This window comes from Anolis sagrei, chromosome 5, assembly GCF_037176765.1.
Source record: "Anolis sagrei isolate rAnoSag1 chromosome 5, rAnoSag1.mat, whole genome shotgun sequence".
Classification (NCBI taxonomy): domain Eukaryota; kingdom Metazoa; phylum Chordata; class Lepidosauria; order Squamata; family Dactyloidae; genus Anolis; species Anolis sagrei.
Genome location: NC_090025.1, coordinates 160,138,897 through 160,161,144, shown reverse-complemented (window position 1 = coordinate 160,161,144; position 22,248 = coordinate 160,138,897). Strand labels below are relative to the sequence as shown.

At 40.5% G+C, this 22,248-nt stretch overlaps 1 protein-coding gene and 1 non-coding gene across 3 annotated transcripts; one reads left to right on the top strand and one right to left on the bottom strand.

Moving 5' to 3' along the window:
• Positions 1–1,098: 1,098 nt before the first annotated feature.
• On the bottom strand, positions 1,099–20,932 carry POLDIP3 (DNA polymerase delta interacting protein 3). Of its 2 annotated transcripts, none has more exons than XM_060777171.2 (9): positions 20,775–20,932; positions 15,193–15,580; positions 13,946–14,020; positions 13,426–13,521; positions 9,407–9,589; positions 8,820–8,897; positions 6,598–6,727; positions 5,510–5,576; positions 1,099–3,107 (listed from the first exon to the last, which is right to left on the bottom strand). In XM_060777171.2, exons 1-9 carry the CDS (start codon positions 20,837–20,839, stop codon positions 2,933–2,935), a joined length of 1,257 nt encoding a protein of 418 aa, XP_060633154.2. In that variant the 5' UTR covers positions 20,840–20,932; the 3' UTR covers positions 1,099–2,932. The 2 variants fall into 2 exon arrangements, with proteins under 2 accessions (XP_060633154.2, XP_060633153.2); XM_060777170.2 differs by having other exon boundaries at positions 13,946–14,023; positions 20,775–20,931.
• Positions 20,933–21,226: 294 nt separating this feature from the next.
• LOC132777382 (U12 minor spliceosomal RNA) lies at positions 21,227–21,376 on the top strand. Its single transcript, XR_009631670.1, has one exon. It is a non-coding gene; the product is annotated as a U12 minor spliceosomal RNA (small nuclear RNA).
• The last annotated feature ends 872 nt before the right edge of the window (positions 21,377–22,248 follow it).

Sequence of the window (22,248 nt, the reverse complement as noted above, 5' to 3'; positions counted from 1 at the left end):
AGGGAAGGAAGGAAAGGGAAGGAGGAATGGAGTGATGGGAGGAGAGGAGGGAAGGAAGGGAGAGATGGGAAGGAAGGGGAGGAAAGGAGGGAGAGAAGAGAAGGGAAGAAGGAAAAGGAGGGAAGGGGAGGAAAGGTGGGAGGGAAAAGGGAAGGGAGGAAGGAAAAAGGGAAGGAAGGAAAGGGAGGGAGCGATGGAAGGAAGGGGAAGTGAAGGAAGGGAGAAATGGAAGAAAAGGGAGGGAAGGGGGAGGGAAAAGAAGGTAAGAGAGGGAGGAAAGAGGGAAGGAAGGAAAAGGAGGGGAAGAAGAAAGGAAGGAAGTAAAGAGGGAAGGAAGGAGAATGGAAGGAAGGAAAGAAGGGAAAGGAGGGAGGAAGGGAAAGGAAGAAAGGGGATGGGATGTGAAGAGTGTCATGGAGACGCTGTGAAATTGGCCCTCGGAGCTGGAGAAGGGAGAAAGTAGAGATGAAAGGAAGGAAGGAAGGAAGGAAGAGAAAGGAGAAGAAAAAGGAAGGGGGAAGAAAGAAAAAGGAGGGCAAGGGGAGAGAAGAAAAAGCAAAGGGAAAAAGGTTTGAGGAAAAAGGAAGAGAAACCGGGGACAGGAACCCCACCAGATAAACACACTAATTTCAATTGAATCATGTCAATCTAGTACAGATGTCACCTTGTAGCAAATAATGTGGACTTGTTCATTGGTTACCTTTTGACTGCTCTACAACAAACATGGGCAAACTTTGGCCCTCCAGATGCTTTGGACTTCCAACTCCCACAATTTCTAAGAGCCTACCGTGATTTGGGATGTATGGATACATGTATTCTTTTACATTGTTTTGAACCACACAAACAATATTTGTTCCCCCATAAACTCTCAAGCGCTCAATACCTGAAAGCCAATCTGAACAGTTTCCTTCTCACATGCTTCATTCAGGGCATGAAGTCTTCCCCATACACGGGAAAGCATGCCAACCTGTCAGCTTTGACCAGTGACCTAAACTTGAAGTTTGGCTGGTTCAGATAAAAGATCTCCAAAGTAACATAGATGTACTTCACTGACTTTAAAACAAATCTTGCTCTTTTCAATAAGGCAGATCCGAGCAGTCTGTATAACAAATGTTTATTATGGAACGTAGTACATAAGAGTCCTCCAGCCCCAACCTTCCCTTCCCTTGTAGCTGATCACAGTTGCAAGTGAAACCCCAGAACAAGGAACAAGCTGTTCGGCACAAAAGAACTGACGTTTCAAAGCACACCTCCCCAGTACAGGTTTAATTATGACCAGTCCAAAATTAGTAACCAAGATCCGCAAATTTTATTGGGGGAAAAAAGCTCCTTCCACATCCTAAAGGATTGTAAGTATGACGCATCTCAAGTGTCGGTGCTAGAATAAACTAAGACTATACAGACTGAAGAGCAAAGGGAAAGTAGAAGCCACCCATCAGCAGGTTCTACAACAGAAGAAAGCAAGTCTTTTTTTCTTTTTTACAACCACAGCATTTCAGCACAGATTAATAGAAAAGCTTAAATCTTGTAGCTGGGAGGATAAAAATTCAACCCCTCAGCCCGGAGTCCATAGGTATTTGTGTCTTGATTTAATATAAAATATCAAAAAATATTGGTCAGTTTTCCATTCCCAATGATTATCTGCGATGCTTGCAGAAAGGAATTGTGTCTTAGCAATGATGTCAGTGAATTTTTCTCCTCTCGGCCCCCTTCCCGGTTCCAGGACAAATCTCTTCTGTATCGACATGAATAGCACTTGCCACTTTTCACAGAGGACAAACAAGCAATAGTGCTGCAGAGTAGCGGCAGTTTTGTCCAAACACAGTGGAGCATTGAAATGTGCTGTTATTACAAATGATAACTTCTTAAGGGCACAAGGTGAGGATCATTTTCTGCCTTTGACTGAACCAATTCCAGCTAGAAAGAGTAACCGTTTCTGTGGGGTAAAAGATGACAATTGGGAACGGCCAGGTTTCACTAGTTTTGCACTTTTCTTTGCTTATATTTTGCTTTGATACCTCTGCCTCTCCCAAAAATCTAAATATAACGAAGTGTAGGTGTGTCTCCAATTCTATCAGGGCTTGCAACATGAGAAACTACTCCTTGCAGGGCCTGTAGCACACCTCCTTTTCTGTAAAGCTAAACTAGAATACTGTCCTCCCTAACATACTTATTCTCAGTAAAATGTTAGGGAGAACATAATCACAGATGTGAGAAAATGAAACATTTTAATGCTATCTGAACCAAACCCAAACATTCTCATTGAATAATTGAATCTGTAAGACAAGCTGGACTGAAATTTGCATCAATGACAGGGTTGATTTCTTCTTTAGGGGTACTATTAAATTATTTCCATGGTAAGGAAGAGGATGTTCTTGTACTTATATATATTCTCACTTCTTACAGTCCTTTCCATCTGCTGGTGCAGTGAATGGAGCTTTTGCTGTTTCTCCTCTACTAATTACCCAAACGCAAGAGAACTAAATTATTACCAAATGTATGAAAATACAGTGTCACACCTGGCCTCATCTCCAGGCATTAAAATGAAATATGTTTTATGAACAGTTTTTTTTTTATTTGAAGGAAGCAAGTTCCAATAGATGTTCACCATGCCCTTTGCTAAGTACACTTTTACTAGCTGGATACTGTAGAAGGGTTGGGGCTGTGAAACAAAGGAGTTACATGGGCTAAGCTTGGCGATATATCTCACTGGAGGGAGGGATGATTATCTTGTTAGAAATAAGTGGACAGAAACTTCAACTATGAAAACAGAACACACACATTTAAGGAGAACGCTACTGTACAGGAAGGTAGCAATTGTAGAAAAACAAATGTTTCGGCACGGTCAAACACAACACCTGTGTTCCCGCATTTATCTCTGCCATTTCCCACGTTCAAAAAGTTTTCCAGTCCACTCCTTCCCTGCCACTTCTCAAAGTTTGATTTTAAACTCTGTTGGCTGCACTGAAGTCGAAGTCCCAGATGATTTGAAGAGAGCCTTCAGGATGGTATCGGGATCCACTTCAGCCGGTGGATTGGAGGAGGCTCCTGTGCTTGTGCGACGTGGCTCCCCTTCCTTCTTCACTGAGGGAGTGTCACTCAATCGGCTATGGAGGACAACAATGTTCAGTTTCATTACAGAACCAATACTGTAACAAATATCATTCCTCTCTTTTTGGATAGTGTAGGGAAAACCTTGTGGAAGATTACAATTATCTCAATGAAGCAAGCCAGGTGGTGTACATAGTTGCCTCGTTGTTCTATGCCAATTGCTCCTTTTTCTTTCTATACCTCTTAAAAAAGGCTTGCCCTAAAGCAGTGTTTGTCAACTTTTGGTCCTCCAGGTATTTTGGACTTTAACTTCCACAATTCCTAACAGCGGGTAAGCTAGCTGGATTTTCTGGGAGTTGAAATCCAAAACACCTGGGGGGACCAACGATTGAGAACCATTGCTCTAAAGCAGTATTTCCCAAATTCTGCTCCTCCAGGTGTTTTGGACTTCAACTCCCAGAAATCCCAGCCAGCTTACGAGCTGTTAGGAATTGTGGGAGCTGAAGTCCAAAACACCCAGAGGAGCAGAGTTTGAGAAACACTGCCTTAAAGGAATGAAGTCTCCTTTAAGAGAAAATTAGGGTTTCTTTCATGATCAAGAACTCATTGGGACAGAATGGGGGAGGATACTTTAGTCCAGCTGGCTGATGGAAAACAACAGTGATTAATTAGGCTTGAGAAAGGTATAAGAACCTATACAGATCAGCTTCATATTGAACCACATATAGGCTTAGTCCAGACACTGCTACATAAATGGCCAAAACTGGAGTTGTCCTCATTGCTAGTTCAAGGGGTTCCCAGAAACAGATTGAGGAAAAACTTGTTTTATTCATGTTTCTTTCCTATGCTTCTGTTATCATGCCTGCTTCTTTAATAAATATCTTTATAGTATTATAACCATTTGTGTGCTTATTGCCTCTGGATAAAAAAAAAAACACCTTTTGCCTTTGGGAAAACAAATAAGAAAACCTCTACGGATTTTAATTTGTATTCTGAACCATGCCAAGAAGTGAAAGGAATTACAATCGCAGGAAGTGCTGTCACTTATAGTTGCTAAAAGCAAAATTGGAGATCAATAAATACAACCCCTTCAATCAAACCTTTGTATACCTAGATCTGCTTCCAAGAGATTTCTGTTTTGTAGGACTGTTCAATCAGCAGCTGTACATTTTTAGATACTGCTCCCTTATGATTAGATTAGTATTTAATACATAAACCCTCACATAATGTGACTTTCGTGATGTAGTAGCCTTTGATTTCAGTAATAGTTGAGAACTGAGGAACTGAACCAAAACTAATGAACTGAATTTCAACAGGAAGAAATGTAAAGTACTACATTTATGAACAAATATTGGATGCATGACACATGGCATGAAAATATTACATGCAAAAAAGTTCTAGGTGTCTTAATTGACCACAGGCTAAACATGAGTGTAATGCAATGGCCAAAAGAGGCAACAGAATTCAAGGTTGCAAGGTATAGTGTCTAGACTGAGATAACTATCACTCTATTCTACTATGATCAGACCTCACCTGGAATACTATGCTCAGCTCTGGCACTAAGTTCAAGGTGAAGGTTGACAAGCTGAAACATGTCCAGAGGAGGATAATCAAGTCTGGAAACCAAGCCCTACAAGGAATGGCTAAAGGGCTGCATGGCAGAGAATATCAAGAATAACCATCTCATATCTGAAGGAAGGTTATGTAGGAGATGAAGCAAAGCTTTTTTCACTAGTGCTCTGCAAGTTAGGACATTCACCAAATTGCAGGAGATCCCACCTAAATATTATGGAGAATTTCCTGACAAATTTCCTGACAGTGGAATGTAATGCCTCAGAATGTGATGGATTCTCCTTCACTGGAGGTTTTTAAACGGATGGTGAATGTTCTTGCCCCAGGAGTTCTCTCCCCCCGTACGATAGTTTGTTTATTTCTCTGTCTATGAGTTCTGCCCCTTTATCTCACCCTGAGTTTTTAAATCATTTTATGTACATGCGGCCCGCTCTCTGTTATTATGTTTGGTTTCTATGTTTTGTGTATATTGTTTAGATGTTTTGATGCTTTATACTTTATTGTTATGTTGTTTATTTCATTGCAATTTGTATTTTTGTATTGTAATTTGTTTTTCGGGCTTGACCCCATGTAAGCCGCTCCAAGTCCCCGTTGGGGGAGATGGTGGCGGGGTATAAATAAAGATATTATTATTATTATTATTATTATTATTATTATTATTATTTCCATCTCTGTGTAGCTCTGTATTCTTGTGTGGCAGGAAATTGGACTAGATCATTTTGGAGCCCTATGATTCTATGAAAACTTAATAGGATTTAGCAGTGCTTTTATTTTCATTCCGACACACAATGATATGTATTTCTAGGGTGCAAGATTTCTGTGATCCCTTGCCACAAAGCCAAACATCACAACAGAGTTTTGTTAAAGGACACCAGGAAGTACTTACAGCAAGATAGGTTGGTCTGATGTGATAATATTTCCATTCATATGAAGATTACACTTCATTGGCTGCCCTGATGAGGAAGAACACAAGAAATGAACCACTGTGTGAATGTGGTACAGATAAGGTAACCTGAGCAATTTCAAACAAAGTTACTGTAAACTCTTCAATTTTTTCCCTATAAACTTAATAATGATGGTTAGAAGTAATTCAATTTAAAAAAACTTAGGCTGGGTGGCCAACTGTTGGGAGTGCTTTGACTGGGTGTTCCTGCATGGCAGGGCTTGGACTAGATGACCCTTGGTCTCTTCCAACTCTATGATTCTAGGAATTCAGCTACTACCATTATAATGTGAACCCAAAGTTACAAATTTGACAGGAGGTGAAAGCGATCTAATTCAAGAGCAAGAAATAATGGCCCTTTTATACTTTATTTCCCTGCTTCCTTGATGACTTTCCTTCTCCAAAGTGTGACACTACTGATCCCATTTGGGGAAAGGCCTGGCAGGTAGTAGAGGCCTCTCTTCTGAAAAAATAAATAAATAAAAGCTCCCAAAATTTAAAGGAGAGAGAGCCCTTCATCTATCCAAAGCTGCAGTATGCCTCTGTATATCAACTGTTGGAGAACACAAGAAAGAAAACAGAACTAGCAGGCTCCCCACACCCAAATGGTGAAGAAAATGTAGAGCTAGATAGACTTGCACAGACTCAACCCAATATTTTCTTATTTTCTTAACTGTTATGGACAACAGAAACACCCCAACTAGTTATACAAATTCTGAAACACCAAATTTTTGTTATTTCTCAGGGAAGGTCATTCTCACTAATTATCTATATTCCCACCTGGTGAAACATAGCAAGTCAACATCTGCATCCTTGAACTGTCTCTCTCCCTTTCATTCTGTACTATCTCTATGGCAATATGCCAACCCCCTGCAACAACAACAGCTTCTGGGAACTGGTCCCAGTTTCTCTCAGCAGTCATAAATACCACTTTGGTTTCCTAGAGATAGTAGATACTTCTGCAATACATGTGATTTCTGCAATAAAAGGGGGGGAAGCCCTACTATATTTTATATGGGGCGCACACTCACCGTCTAGGCATCTGTTGTTATACTTCTTATAAGCGGTGATGGCATCTTCCTTCTTCACAAACACCACTTCAGCCATCCCAGGGTGCACCAGACGGGCTCGTTTCAGGGCACCACACACACAGAACAATTCCTTAGCAAAAAACAAGGTTTTTGATTACATCTGGATTATGATCACATCTTTAGAAAATCACAGCATGTGAAACAATCACACTGTGTTTTCAAGTAATTTCCAACTTAGGGAAATGCTATCATGGGGTTTTCTCTGCAAGATTTGTTCAGAGGGAGTTTGCCAATCAATGCGAAAAAATTGACTTCCCCTGAGATCACTGAGTGGGTTTCCATAGCTAAACAGGGATTTGAACCCCGATTTTTCAGAGATCTAGTCCAAGACTCACATGCCTAGATCATGCTGGCTCATGTGAAATATAGAAAAAGATATTTTCAAGGGCTACTTCTGCAATATTTTATGGCAGCCAGGACCATGTTGATTAAACATTAAATATAATAATAATAATAATAATAATAATAATAATAATTTTGAGTTATTACCTGCCTCTCCTTTTGGCTTGAGGTGGAGCATAACATAGTTTAAATCACATATATGTTGGGACTACAACATATACACATATACAAGGGTGGGGCAAAAAGTAATGCCTCCATCGCTCTAACTTTTATTTCTTTCACAGCGACCGGACTATCTATGCATGCTATGATAGAAGAAACCGTACTCTACTGATATAGTACCGGGATTGTGGCGCAGCTGGCTGGGAGTCAACTGCATTAAGATTAAGATCACTACTGACCGAAAAGTCATGAGTTCAAAGCCAGCCCTGGTCGGAGTGAACTCCCGACCAAAATTGTGTAGCTTGTTGTTGACCTTTGCAGCCCGAAAGACAGTTGCATCTGTCAAGTAGGAAAATTAGGTACCACTTTGTGGGGAGGCTAATTTAACTGATTTACGAGGCCATAAAAATCTCCAGGAAATATGCAAAGAATGAGGAAGCAACAGCTCCCCTGGTGGCCAGAAGCTGGAATGTTAATAGCCTCTGAGTGTCTGTCTATATATGTTGTGTGTCTATGGCATTGAATGTTTGCCATGTATATGTACATTGTAATCCGCCCTGAGTCCCCTGTGGGGTGAGAAGGGCAGAATATAAATACTGTAAATAAATAAATAGAAGTCTTTTCTTCTTCCAATTGACTGATCAGAACCATGAATCTGAAGCTAAATATTTTTATGACACAAGAGGCAAAACCTTTTGATCCACCCTCGTACATTGGGACCACCAGTGAGAGACATACACTCATCCAGTTTCTACAAACAATCTATTATCCTTCTTATGCTTGATACTTTTGGGGTCGGGGACAGACAAGAGAATTAGAAGAAAAGTAAGAAAAGATGTGAATGATGGAACCCTAAGCCTGCTCCTTGCTTAGCAGCAAGAACTTATCACGCTGCTAAGGAAGTCAAACACGTAGCTAAGGAAGGATGTTTGACGGTAAGTCAAACATCCTCTTTGCCTGCCATAGAGGAAGAGATCATAGGATGTGATGTCCAGAAGCAGTTTCCATCCTATAAGTGGGCGCCTTTGTACAGCTTTTATAATCACAAAGCATTATCTTTCTTAAAACTACATCAGAAGAGGTAAAAGTGTCCAGATTATAGGTCTAAAGAATAAGAACCATATGGTCACACTGCATATATTAATCAAAGGGCAATAGTTAAGATGGTCATGCTCCTGGTAGAGTATTCTACCATACTTTTGGGAACACCAGAAGCAGACACTTTGCAACATAATATGCAGCCCATTGCCAATCAAGGCTAATATTTCCTCTGAAATATCCTCGTATTGTTGAATCACAATAATATAAATAGGCTACCTTCCAAGCACACATAACATTTACACATGACATTTAGTTTGAATGCCTACATCTAATGCAAGACATGCCATGTCTTTTCATACAGCCTGTTGAAGGAAAATGTTCCAGGAACGGAGGTTAGACCAATATGGACCTTGAAGTGAAAGGTGTAAAGTCCAGTCAATGGCTTATATTATTCATATAAACAATTTAATTGTTCAAAGTTATCTGGAGCACAGCTCTTTAATGCGACTATTAGTTAAAATCTCCTCAAGTGCTCCATGAAAAGTACATAAATTATCTTGCATACTCCAGAAGAAGAAACTTGCTAGTTTTGGATTATAATCATATACAATACTCACAACAATGTCCTCTTCAGTGACTCGAGGATGCAAATTATTCACAGTCATTTTAGTACCTTCTAATGGGCTGAAGACCGGCTGTCAAGAAGAAAATACATGTGCAGTTAGTTGGAATAGTTTTTTTATTGTGTCAGAAGCAACTTGAGAAACTGCAAGTCACTTCTGGTGTGAGAGAATTGGCCATCTGCACATTGCCCAGGGGGCGCCCAGATGTGTGAGGAGCCTTCTCTCGTGTCCCCACATGGGAAGATGGAACTGACAAACGGGAGCTCACCCTATCTCATGGATTTCAAACCGCCAACCTTCAGGTCAGCATTCAGCTAGCACAAGAGTCTAACCATGACAATAGATATGACCCATGGAAATTAAAATATGAAATAAAGAGGATATTGGAGGAGATGGGGAACAGACAAAATAGTGAGATTCATCAAAATCCAACTTTCAAAGTTAACTTTACAAGACGTCTACTAGTCTGTTAATTACTACAATTAAATTATGAACACAAAAGGGATTTTAGATTTTATTACTTCTCTAACTTTTGGTGAGAAAAAGACTAAATATGAGACCATCTTTTGTGTCTGACTCACCTCAACAGGAGCCGGTTCTTTCGGGGGTTCTTCCTTTGTCACCAAGGTCCGAGACATGTTTGTGAGGCCTTTTGTCCGGATGGGGGAAGGTGGAGCTGGGGGCGCCGTATAGGTGTCATTCTGGACCACTTTTGTGAGGGGGACAGTCTTTGATAGAGAGAATTTATTGCCACTGAGTCCAGCCTAGGTAAGAAAAAAGCAGAAATCCCTGACTGTTGCGAGTGCTACAACAAGAACCAACTTCTCTCCCTTAAAACAACAGCAAGCAATCAGCACAATTACCCTTTTCAAAAAGGTTTAACTACAGAAATACAGCAAGTGTGATATCGAAAAAATGTGTGGATGCTCATTCCTTGGCTGCGTAAGTCAATTAATACAGTCTAGCATGCACCAAATAACTTTCTTTGGAATTTCCTTTAAAAGGATCAACTGTTATCTAGCTCAGAGGAACTTGCACTTTAAAGTATTATGAAAGCTAAAGCATTCCATATTTTGCATAAAAACATGTCTAATTCTTATGATTTTACCAAATTAAATTAGAACAGAGCATTCTAATCAGAAGAGTTACCCTATCATTAAGGTACAGTAGAGAACAGTACACCTCACAGAAGATATCAAGTAATTATCCAATCCAGGGTTGGATCTAGACTTGGTTGAAAGGCCCACTGACACCAATGCAACAAATATAATCCAGTTTTAAATTCCACTGTGTATCTACACTGCCAGATAAAATCCAGATTATCTGTTTTGAACTGGATTATATGGCAGTGTAGACTCGTATAATCCAGTTCAAATCAGATAATGTGGATTATCTACTTTGATAATCCGGATTATATGGCAGTGTAGAAGGGGCCTTAGACCACTGACACTGTCCAAATCACATTCTGAGGGACAAGGAAATCTAGATAATTTGAAATAAAAGTGAAGTTTTTATTTACTGGTGTAACTACTCAAAAAAAGGAAAAATCATGAAGGCAGCAATTACAAAGATAAGCTATTTGCACAATATTTTGGAAATACTGAAGAAGAAATGGGTAGGGAAGAGAACAATAACATGTAAAAATACACTTTTGCTGAGGACAATTGATGTCAAGCCATTCGAAGCAAAATAACAGCTTCAAAAGTAAAGGATTTCAGAAAAAGCAAAAAACAGACAAACTCGTATAAGGTAAATTTAGTTCTATAGCAATGCAGAAAGAAAAATGAATCAAAGTATCAAAACCTCTGCTTTATTTGAAAAAACAAACAAACCCAGAACCCTTCTGTAGGACAAGAGCATAAATTTGGGGCTGTTTTGTTTAAGGCTTTAGGCATGTGGGCAGGGAGTGTTTTGGGGTTTTGAGATAACACACCTGGAACATTTACAACAATAAAATGGAAAACTATGACAGCTTAACAAGTTGACTGATAAATAAAAAAGTATCTACTACCCAAGACAAAGAGGATTTCTGCTCATGAATGCCAACCAAAATTAAAGGAGAATTACAGAATGGGGTAGACTAAATGCAGTTAGATTTCTCACAACTAGCTATGAGTTTGGGCTGATGAGTGCGATAATCCAACAATGTATGGAGTGTTCAACTTTACCAACTTCTGGTGCAGAATTACAAATTAGAAAACTAAGCTTCTAAACATAGTACAAAATTTGCAAGCTTATCAGCTCCCTTTTTATCATTTAAATAAGGATGACAAAGAATGATTGCAAAAGGCTACAAAATAGAGTAAGACAGGAATACAAGGAAAATATATGGACCCTAAGGTCTTCTCACTGATGTACCAGTAAAAAGGTAAAGGTTTTCCCTGACATTAAGTCTAGTTTTGTCTGAGTCTGGGAGGTGTGGCTCATCTCCCTTTCTAAGCCGAAGAGCCAGTGTTGTCCGTAGACACCTCCAAGGTCATGTGGACAGCATGGCTGCATGGAGCTCAGAAGCGGTACCTATTGATCTACTCATATTTGCATGTTTTCAAACTGCTATGTTGGCAGAAGCTGGCCCTAACAGCGGGAACTCACCCCCGCTTCCCTGGATTTGAACCACCAACCTTTTGGTCAGTAAGTTCAGCAGCTCAGCGGTTTAACCCACTGCACCACCAGAGGGCCCTACTGATGTACCAATCAACAGCTAAACCTAGAATTACAGGCTAACTAAACTAAGCTGTAGTTTAGCTATAAAATTAATACCATGATGATCATGAAACTGAAATCAGATGTGACTAAAGCATGTTCAAAAATTAAGAAAATAAAACCAAAATAAACAAACAGTGCAAGCTGGTACATCTATTCCTAAAAATGAGCCCCAGTGTTTTCAATGAAATTTACTTTCAGGAAAAACAAATTAGGTATAAGATGGCGATCAAAAAACTGTAAAATAATTTTAGGAAAAACACGTCTGTGTCTTAATAGCACATTAGAAAGAGAATTTTTATGGTTCTTTCTATCCTCCCTGTCAGATGTTGAACAATATACCAAATTCCCATTTTCATTGGTGTTTTGACAACAGAATGTCACTGGACACCATAATGGCACAACCCAGACCATGCCTGCGCCTCTGCATACAATGTAATGGAGCATTTAAAGGTTTATGGCAAACAAAGGAAGGGAAAGAGAATCAAGAAAATAAAACAACTTCCATAAAGGTGGAAGACATGGGCTCAACCTACAGCTATTTCTAGCACATTAATCCTATTAGGTCCAGTAGCACTATTCTGCAGTAAGTTGTCTATGCTGTTTTTGAATGTGACACTTGTTTTGCACAAACCAGGAGTAAGGGGCACCAATGTTATTACTGGAAAGCTACTGTAATGCAGCATTTTAGCACTATTCTATTAATATAGATTTGTGTTGTTTTTCTTGTCGTAGCTACTTTGGTTACATTATGTGAAAAAGCAGGATACAAAATCAGAAGTAATGATAGAACAATACAGTATGCTTATGTCATAAAATGAAGCACTCATAGAAAAGACGATAATGCACTAAACCTGTACCCACAACCTGTGATTAATAATAATAATAATAATAATAATAATAATAATAATAATACTTTATTTGTAGCTGTCACCATCACCCCAAGGGGACTTGGGGCGGCTTACAAAAGCACTCAGCACAATAGCAAAAACATGTAAACAGATCACATAAAATATCATATAACACCCCAACCCCTTTGAAAGATGCAATAAAATGCAGCTATAAAAATAAACTGTACTAACATCAATCCAGTAAGGTGCTGGGGTGAAACAAATCACTAGGTCCTCAAAATACCAGATAGGTCTCTAAACATGGTCAATAGTGCACATGGGTTCAAGCAGGCAAATATGGCATTCTTTCTGACTCTCTGGAGATGGGGTAACAGTGCAGCAGGTATCAATTTGCAGCTGATCTACACTTACTCTGTTCCAAACAAGGCAATATGATCCAACAGAGCAGGCATCAAGTTTGAAACAGAAGTGCCCTTCTTCACAGTAACAGCCTGATGGTCCTCCATGATGATAAAAATTAAAAAGGAAGTTGTACATTTTCAAATTATGACAATTCTAGAAACATGGTGATGTGGGTTTTTCAGACTAGACTGGAAAGACGTCCAGATCTGCTTTCTTTTTCCACTTGCTTTTTTGGTCCATCCTTGCCGAACCCTACATATTTGTAACTCAAATAAATCTAGAAAATTTAGAATCAGTGAGAAGATCTCAATTACTGATTTGCCCAAGGAAGGAGATGGACGCCCTAGGAAAAGATTTCTGCCTGGAACCAGTAGAGAAATAATTATAATCTTGAGTCTCCTTCAGGATTGAGAAGGGCTGAGTATAAATATGGTAAATACATAAATAAATTATTGTAAATACTGTATTTGCTTCCAACATATCTGCATTGAAATACAGAGGGATAAGTACTACACAACTGAAAAGATATATAAAGTTCATAAAGATGAGGGCAACATGTCCATCCAGCCTGAGAACAGAGCATGTGTCTCTCTGCCTGCGCGTGCCCTCTTGGATTGGGGAAGCCCACCAAAGCAAATTCTTACCGCACTGTGCAGAAAGCTGTTTGTGGTGGTGATTTTCATTTGTTTGCTAGGAAGGGGAGACACAGCTTCTTCATCCTCTTCCATGTCATACAGGCACTACATACAAACACAGTAAGTGATTAGTAAGTGATAAGTGGATGATTTGACTTAGTGATGTCATATGAAGTCATACATTGTTGGTGGGACATCATAATGTCAAATACTGTGGGGGAAAGGGCACTTTCATTTGGTTTGTACCCATCTACTGATAACCTTTAGTACTGTTGGAAGACTGCCTGCTTCACTGTTTTGGCATTCACTATTCAACTGTTTCCCTCACTTTCACCAATATCTTCAGCAGTGACACAGGCAGTCATGCAGCTCCTATGAATGGATGTGCACTGCATCTTGTTCTCAAACAAGCATTAAATGCCTCATGTTAATTCATGTTAATGCTTGCCAAAAAGAATCACATGTTTGAATATTAGAAAGATTTTAGAACATCTCAGCATTTCTTGCCTTGCTACCAAACAACACATACCTGTTTTTGCGTGTGATTATTCACTATGTTGACCTTCATTCCTGCAGGGTGAACGTGTGATGGAGTTGCAGCTTTCTGCTGTGATTGGGATTGGAAGAAAGACAGATCATTGACATCAAAATGTGCAAACCTTTAGTCTTAATTCGTATATTAGGATAAGTTGGACTGTCCTTATTCAATACTCCTAATAACAAATGGAGCATTATATTATGGAGCATTTAATGAACTCCTGAGGACTTAGTCACTACTGGAAATCTATATATCTCAATAAAATGCTATACAAAATGACACAACTAGTCTTCCTAGAAATGTGACTGGAAAGGAAAAATGCAACTGCAACAGACATAGCACTAAAAATTGTATAGAGTAAACCCTGGACTGGAGGCACACTTATCTGACTTCTAAACTTTCCTGTCACTCTCTACCCATGAAGAGCCATTTCCTGAGGGCAGGAAACTCCTCCGTTCATTGTACAGGGAAAGAAGTGTATCTCTTGGGCTATGGAACCATAAATTCTCACCATTCTACACATCTGGTATGCTGAGTAGGGCTGATAGCGCTTACAATACAATATTTAGCAACACCTTTCCACCACAGCCAGAGACTTTAAGAATTATTTGAATCCGTTTTCCAGGGTTCAAAACTGGAAGGAAGCATTTATGATCAGAAGCTCTCCTTTTCAGAAAGTTGCCATCCATGTATAGAGTTTAATAGAAATTATGGCAGAGGAGGGCAAGACTGGCTTGATTTGGTGTGTTTGGGCAGGACTGAAAAGTGTGAACTTGGTCTGTGTGTTTTGGTGCATTTACACAGATGCACTCAGCTCTGTATACTACAGTATGGCCCCATCTGTATCCATGGGGGATATATTCCAAGAGCCTTTCGGGGATACCTGAAAACCACAAAGAATAGTGAACTCTATATTTTGGTTTGGAAGAGCATCAAAATTCCCTTATATTTGACTGAAAAATCAGAAGACTACACCTTTCAAAGACATATCTTAGCCAGATAATATTAATGAACACACACTTCATCCTGTGATTTATATCCAAATTGTGGAATAAAACAAATCCAAAACCAAAGGCAATGATTTCTTTCATCACAACCATACTGAAATACACTTTCCTAATAATATCTTTTGAAACAATAAAGGGATCCTTCTAGCAGCTCCTACCACAAAGTGCTAGTATCAGGAAGCTAAAGAACAATAAAACAAAAACAAAAAGGTGTTAACCAACATAACCTACTTGGATTGTTTTTGTGATCTTCATGGCAGGGGTCACTGTTTCCACAACAGTGTTCATAGTAGCTATAGTTGGAGTGCTCCTTTTCAAACTAATCTTCTCTCTGGCATCAACAACTTTGGGCACGTTCTCAACGCTTTGCTGCTTCCGGGAATTCAGCATCTCCCGAGCATCCTGCACTTTCCCTTTGATTTTGAACCTGGCATCCTTCTGGAGCAGTTTTTCTCTGGCATCTTTCACCCCAATCTTATGTCGGGCATCCGTAAGGCCAATCTTTTGACGTGCATCAAATGTCCGTTGGAAACCAACACTTGGTGCTGGTCTGCTTAGAAAAGTTTGTTGGACTCCAATTCGAGATCTGATGCCTCCAAAAATTGGCCTGGTGTTCAGTCTGGAGCAGAAAGAGCAAGTATTATCCACAATATTTCAACAAGTTAAAAACAATTAAGTAGCACAGCTCTAGGATACTAGGACAATGATGTAGGAATGTTAAAGCCCTGCCACAAGAAAGCCAGAGTTGATGAAAGAAAAGGGATAAATTGAAAGTAATCAAGGAAACCTGGGACAAAAGCAATTGTTAGCACAGTTTGCCTCTCCTGACTTCCAAAATTCAAAATAAAAATTTCTATGTTACATCTTTGTCTATGAAAACTGTGTCATGTATTAAAATAAAAGGAAGCTGCTCAACTCAAAAATGTGACATAAAATTCCAGAGATATAATGGGCACTTCATAATAAATAAGAATAATACATTTTATTTATACCCCACCACCATCTCCCCGAAGAAACTTGGGGTGGCTCACAAAAGCATTCCAGAGTGCTGCACATAAAATAAACAATACATACGCATAAAAAAAATAACAACATAAAATTACAACCGCAAGACATCAAACATAACATAACATGATAAATTGTAAAATTTATAAAATGCAATAATCCCATGGGTAAAGTGCTGGAGTGAACAATCAGTCTTCACATGCAACCACTGTACACTATTCAAGGTGAAAGGCCCATCTAGATCGAAAGGTTTGGAGAATGGGGGCTAACCTAATCTCTCTTGGGAGGGCATTACAGAGCTTCTCTCTCGTCCCCACCAACTGTACTTGAGACAATGGTGGGACCAAGAGAAGGGCCTCCACAGCAGATCTCAGAGCCTGCGCCAGTTCACAGGAGGAGATGCAGTTTCAAAGATAGGCTGGACCCTTCAGTCCTCACATAAATACATATGTCTAGCAAACTTTTCTTAGGGTGTAAAGTAGGCAGACAAAAATGATAAAACATGGCTGAAGTAAAATTTCTTTATATCAGAAAAGGAGACATCATAGAAGTATATAAAATAAAGCTTGATGTGAAAAATTTTGTTTCTTCCTTAGAAAACATGGCCATGAAATGGAACTAAATAGGAGAATTTGAACAGAATAACCTGTTCACACTGCGCATGGTTATAGAATTATAGAATTCATTGCAAAAAATGTAGTGATACCCACAAAATCAGACAGCTTTACAGTACATTGGATGAGACTATGGTGAATAGGCACATTGCTGGCTACCAGTCATGTGGTACTATGTTACCTCAGTACCAGAAAGTATGTAATGCCAGTTGCTGGGGAACTTGACCAAAAGAGTTTTATGACACGCATTGGCCAGAATTCAGGTAGGCACATCTTCATGAACAAGGTGTTCCTTTTGTGTGTAGATATGCTTTTTTGGATGTTGCAGAAATCCTTTTGTCTGAGATGGCTCTTTACAGGATGAGCTCATTCATTGAGAAGTACAGACATCTGTTGCTTCTACATAGGAATTGTGTTGCTTCTGTTTTGAGTCAAACCATAAAACAGTAATTCTGGCACTGGGCAAAGATATGGCATTGGGTGCTCTAGTCTGCACAAGAAATAAGTCAAAGATTGATTGTTATCTTAATGTTTTGTCATGAAATGCACTGCTGGGATATTGCTGAAATAAGCTTTCAGAGCAATTGCATAACGTTGGTGAAGGTAAGGCATCTAATAGCTCGCTTGTACAGAATAATATTTGCTCAGGCTCATATTTCATTAAATCTTAGAAGGAAGTGCTTAAGGAAACTGGACATACATCCTGGTGGAATGCTTCCAATATTAAGAACATCCTTTCTCAATCCGATCTTATTAGGATACCCAAATAACAATAATTTGCCTGGCAACGTAGTTAAATAACTGACCATATGTCACGCCAGGATGACAGGAGAACAGGATACTCAAAATTAAAGTGTCCATGGGGAAAGTGGATTAGTGAGGGTGCAATTTCAGGAAAATTCTGGAAATAATAAAGAATTGTGAATGATGGACAAATGGAAGTAGGGCTCGCTCATCTGCACAAACAACTGCAGAAGTCTCTTCAGGCAGCAATAACAGTATGCTCTCAGTTAACAGGAACACAACTGGAATGCTTAAGCAACTGTCAAAAAAAAATCTAAAATTTAAATGCTTTAAATATTTTAAATCCTGTTTTTATAATACAGTAAATTAGTGTTAAAATTGTGTTTGCTTTTATTTATTTATTTTATTTATTTTATTTATTTACAGCTTTTATATTCCGCCCTTCTCACCCCGCAGGGGACTCAGGGCGGATTACAGTGTACACATATATGGCAAACATTCAATGCCAATTTTTGACATACAAACGTATACAGACATACACAGAGGCTATTTAACTTTTTCTGGCCGCTGGGGGAGCTGTCGCTTTCATCATCCATCTGCGACGCTGATGAAGTACTTCCGCATTCCCCGCATGCTTCCCCTCTGGAATGCTTTGCTGGAGTCTTCTTTATGGCCTCATAAATTAGTTAATTTTAGCCTCCCCACACTTTAATGTGGTAACTAATTTTCCTACTTGACAGATGCAACTGTCTTTCGGGTTGCAAAGGTCGACAACAGGCTACACACAATTGGTTGGAAACCCACCGGCTTCGAACTCATGACCCTTTGGTCAGAGTGATCTTTAATGCAGCTGACACTCAGCCAGCTGCGCCACAATCCCGGTGCTTTTCCTTATTGTTTTTCAATATTCATATCAAGTAAATACAGAGTGTATGCCATGGTATAATATGGTGTATAATATTAATGAAGTCTGAACAGTAGTACTCCAACAATCAGAAACTACACTGATCTGGCATCTACCAATCTCCATGGGTGCCTGTTAACTGAGAGTCTATGGCAGTGGTTCTCAACCTCTGGGCCGTGGGCCAGCAGTGGGCCACAAAAACAAAAATCTGGTCCGCGAACCTCCTTCCTCTTTATTTTATTTATTTTATTTCTGCTCCTTTCTGCAGAGCTAACCAGTCCCTTTTGGTAATAATGTTGGGGAATGGTTCCTGGTTTTAAAAAAAGTTTGGGATTCACTGGTCTGTGGTATTTAAAGGGAGGGGAACGACACCATGTCATTAATAATAATAATAATAATAATAATAATAATAATAATAATAATAATTATTATTATTATTATTATTATTATTATTATTAATGTCCTGCTTTTCTCCCAGCTTAGGACTCAAAGTGGTGAATAACATATAAAAAGCATACAGCACCATCATAAACATAGTTATATCTAATAATAAATTATAAAAACCGACATCAACATAATTAGTGACTAACAAAAAACACAATTAAACATTCAATAGATTAAAATCCCATCTGGTATCAATTCATTTAGGCCGTAGTCAGGTCCAATCCTGGAGGCCCATTACAGTTCAAACATTGCATATGACAGACATGGCATTTTCCGTACTATCACTGCCAGCCATATATTGCAAACTCCTCTGAGGAGATGTGTGGGATAACATCTCTGGGAATGGCAAGATCTTTTGGAGGCCACTTTCATAGCAGAAAAGAAGGCTGAGAGGAGACATGATGGCCATGTATAAATATGTGAGAGGAAGTCATAGGGAGGAGGGAGCAAGCTTGTTTTCAGCTGCCCTGGAGACTAGGACGCAGAACAATGGCTTCAAACTACAGGAAAGGAGATTCCATCTGAACATTAGGAAGAACTTCCTGACTGTGAGAGTCGTTCAGCAGTGGAACTCTTTGCCCCGGAGTGTGGTGGAGGCTCCTTCTTTGGAGGCATTTAAGCAGAGGCTGTGGTGTTGGGAGGAAAATTCTTAGAGTGCTTTGGATGGAAAGAAGATCCAACTAGTCCATACTTCAGGAAATAAACCCAGACTGTTCATTGGAGGGAAGGATATTAGATGCAAAGATGAATAATAATAATAATAATAATAATAATAATAATAATAATTTATTTATACCCCGCCACCATCTCCCTAAAGGGACTCGGGGCAGCTTACATGAGGCTAAGCCCAACAACACATCAGTAAAAACGAAATAGCAAGCAAATAAAAACAGTACAATTAATATAACTCATATATAAACAAAAACTCACATATAAACAATAAAGATGAAGTACTTTGGGCACATCATGAGAAGACAGGAAAGCTTAGAGAAGACAATGATGCTGGGGAAGATGGAAGGAAAAAGGAAGAGGGGCCAACCAAGGGCAAGATGGAAGGATGGTATCCTTGAAGTGACTGGCTTGACTCTGAAGGAGCTGGGGATGGTGACGGCTGACAGGAAGCTCTGGAGTGGGCTGGTCCATGAGGTCACAAAGAGTTGGAAGCGACTGAACGAATAAACAACAAGCAGAGGTTGGATGACCATCTGTCAGGGGTGCTTTGAATGTAATTTTCCTGCTTCGTGGCAGCGGGTTAGACTGGATGGCCCACGAGGTCTCTTCCAACTCTGATTGGGACAAACAGTGTAAATCAATACAATAGCCCATGGCTTCCAATGGGACTTGGTTCTAGGTCTTCCATGAATACCAAAATGTCCATGGATGTGTGAGCATTAGCATATAGCAAACTTGGGGCCTCCAGGTGTTTTGGACTGCAACTCCCACCATTCCTAACAGCCTCAGGCCCTTTCCTTTTCCCCCTCAGCCGCTTAAGCTGGAAGGGGCCTGAGGCTGTTAGGAATGGTGGGAGTTGCAGTCCAAAACACCCGGAGGCCCAAGTTGGCCCATGCCTGCTATATACAATGGCTTAACAAAATAGTATATAAAAAGTGGCAAGATTAAGGAATTAATATTTTTTTGGAGGGGGTATTCATTTTCCTGCCATGGAGAGTGGAACCCGTGAATGCAGGATCCATGAATGTGGAGGGCCAACAATATTGGAAGATGAGGAGGCACTGGAGAAGCCCATGGCTGGGCCCTGAATGGGCGGGTGAGACCTGCCCTTGCCCCTGAAGAAAGCTCAATGGGTCTGGATTATGATTATTTGAATATCTGAGGAGCTCCCCAACCTGGAGCCAGGCAGAGGCAGCCCCTGCTCCTTCCACACTCCCAACCTCCTATTCCCGCCCCCTCAGGACGGCTCCATAGAGCAAAACACCCCAATGGGTCAGGATTGACAAGGCGCTGGGCCAATCAGAGCCCGGAAGGGAACCCAGGGCCAGGGGCTCCCGAAGCTAGGCTTCGTTTGGCCGCCGACTGGGCGGGAAGGGCTGGCGTGGCTCCTCGGGGGAGAACGGGGCCGCGTCTTACATCCCACGGCTTACCTTCCTTTCATGTTGACGTTAACGTTGCGCTTCCGTATCAGCTCATCCAAAGATAGGTCCGCCATGTTGTCGCTAGGCCCGGAGATAAGTCGCTGCGACCGAAGCCCGGATGTGAGAGCAAACTACTTCCGGTCTCGCGCGACACTTTCTCTCCCTCTCTCTCTCTCTCATCCCCCCGCCCTAGTGGAAGAGAACGCGCTGGGTAGCTAGTCCCCATGAACCTTCGCGGCGGATATTATATTTGCATATCGCGCCAGGCGGAGAGTAAGTGGTGTTTTCTGTATCTCTCCGCTCTATTTGGCTTGTTTATTAACATAACAAAACCTGAGTTAGAAAACAACCGCTCGTATTTTTAAAAAATCGACTGTTTTGTAAGAACCAAACGAGGGATTCGTTCTAATCTTAAACGTAGTGGCGAAGAAGTCCGTTCCCTGTTTTGGAAGAAAACCTTCATGCCTTAAACTTATGAGTAAGGAAAATAACGATCCGGGGTGACGCCCGGGTCCTCACTGCAAATGTGAGAGGAATTTTTGAGCGGGTACAGGTCGTCCCCAGAGTGACCCGCCTACTTAGCGGGATGCTCGGGTGCCATGATCTGCCCGACCCCCCTCTGCCCTGGTTGCAAGGAAGAAAGAGTTGCCCTGGAAGGAGGTTGTGAATGGTCTCCTTGGGCCCTGGGGGTGGCTTAGGTGGTTGAGACAGCTTCAGGCGAAACATCAGGAGATAATGCTTCTAAAGCAAGGACATATATATATAGCCCAAAAAACCTACAACCCAGAGTAACAGGTTAGGAGGCGTTCCTGTGATGGGTGATCTGCCATATTCTTTGGGAATCAAATAGGCACTATTTCAAGCCTCTTGTGGATCTAGTTGCTCAATTATCTGCAGTAGGGATTACAGTGGAAGCTGAGAATGGAGAGACTAGTTCCTATACCTGAGTTGTTGGAATGAGGGCCGGGACATCCGTAGGGAGACCAAGGTGCTTGATTATAAAGCCATTGTATTGTCGAAGGCTTTCATGGCTGGAATCACTCAGTTCTTATGGGTTTTTTTCGGGCTATATGGCCATGTTTTAGAGGCATTTCTCCTGGCATTTCGCCTACATCTATGGCAAGCGTCCTCAGAGGTGAGAGACCTCACCTCTGAGGATGTTTGCCATAGATTCAGGCGAAACGTCAGGAGAAATGCCTCTAGAACATGGCCATATAGCCTGAAAAAACCCACAAGAACTGATTATAAAGCCATTGTTCTCCCAACCCTTCTATACGCCTGTGAAACGTGGTCTACAGATGTCATATGCAACTCCTGGAACGATTCCATCAGCACTGCCTCTAAAAAATCCTACAAATCGTATTGTCGAAGGCTTTCATGGCTGGAATCACTTAGAATCATAGAATCAAAGAGACCTCATGGGCCATCCAGTCCAAACCCCTGCCAAGAAGCAGGAATACTGCATTCAAATCACCCCTGACAG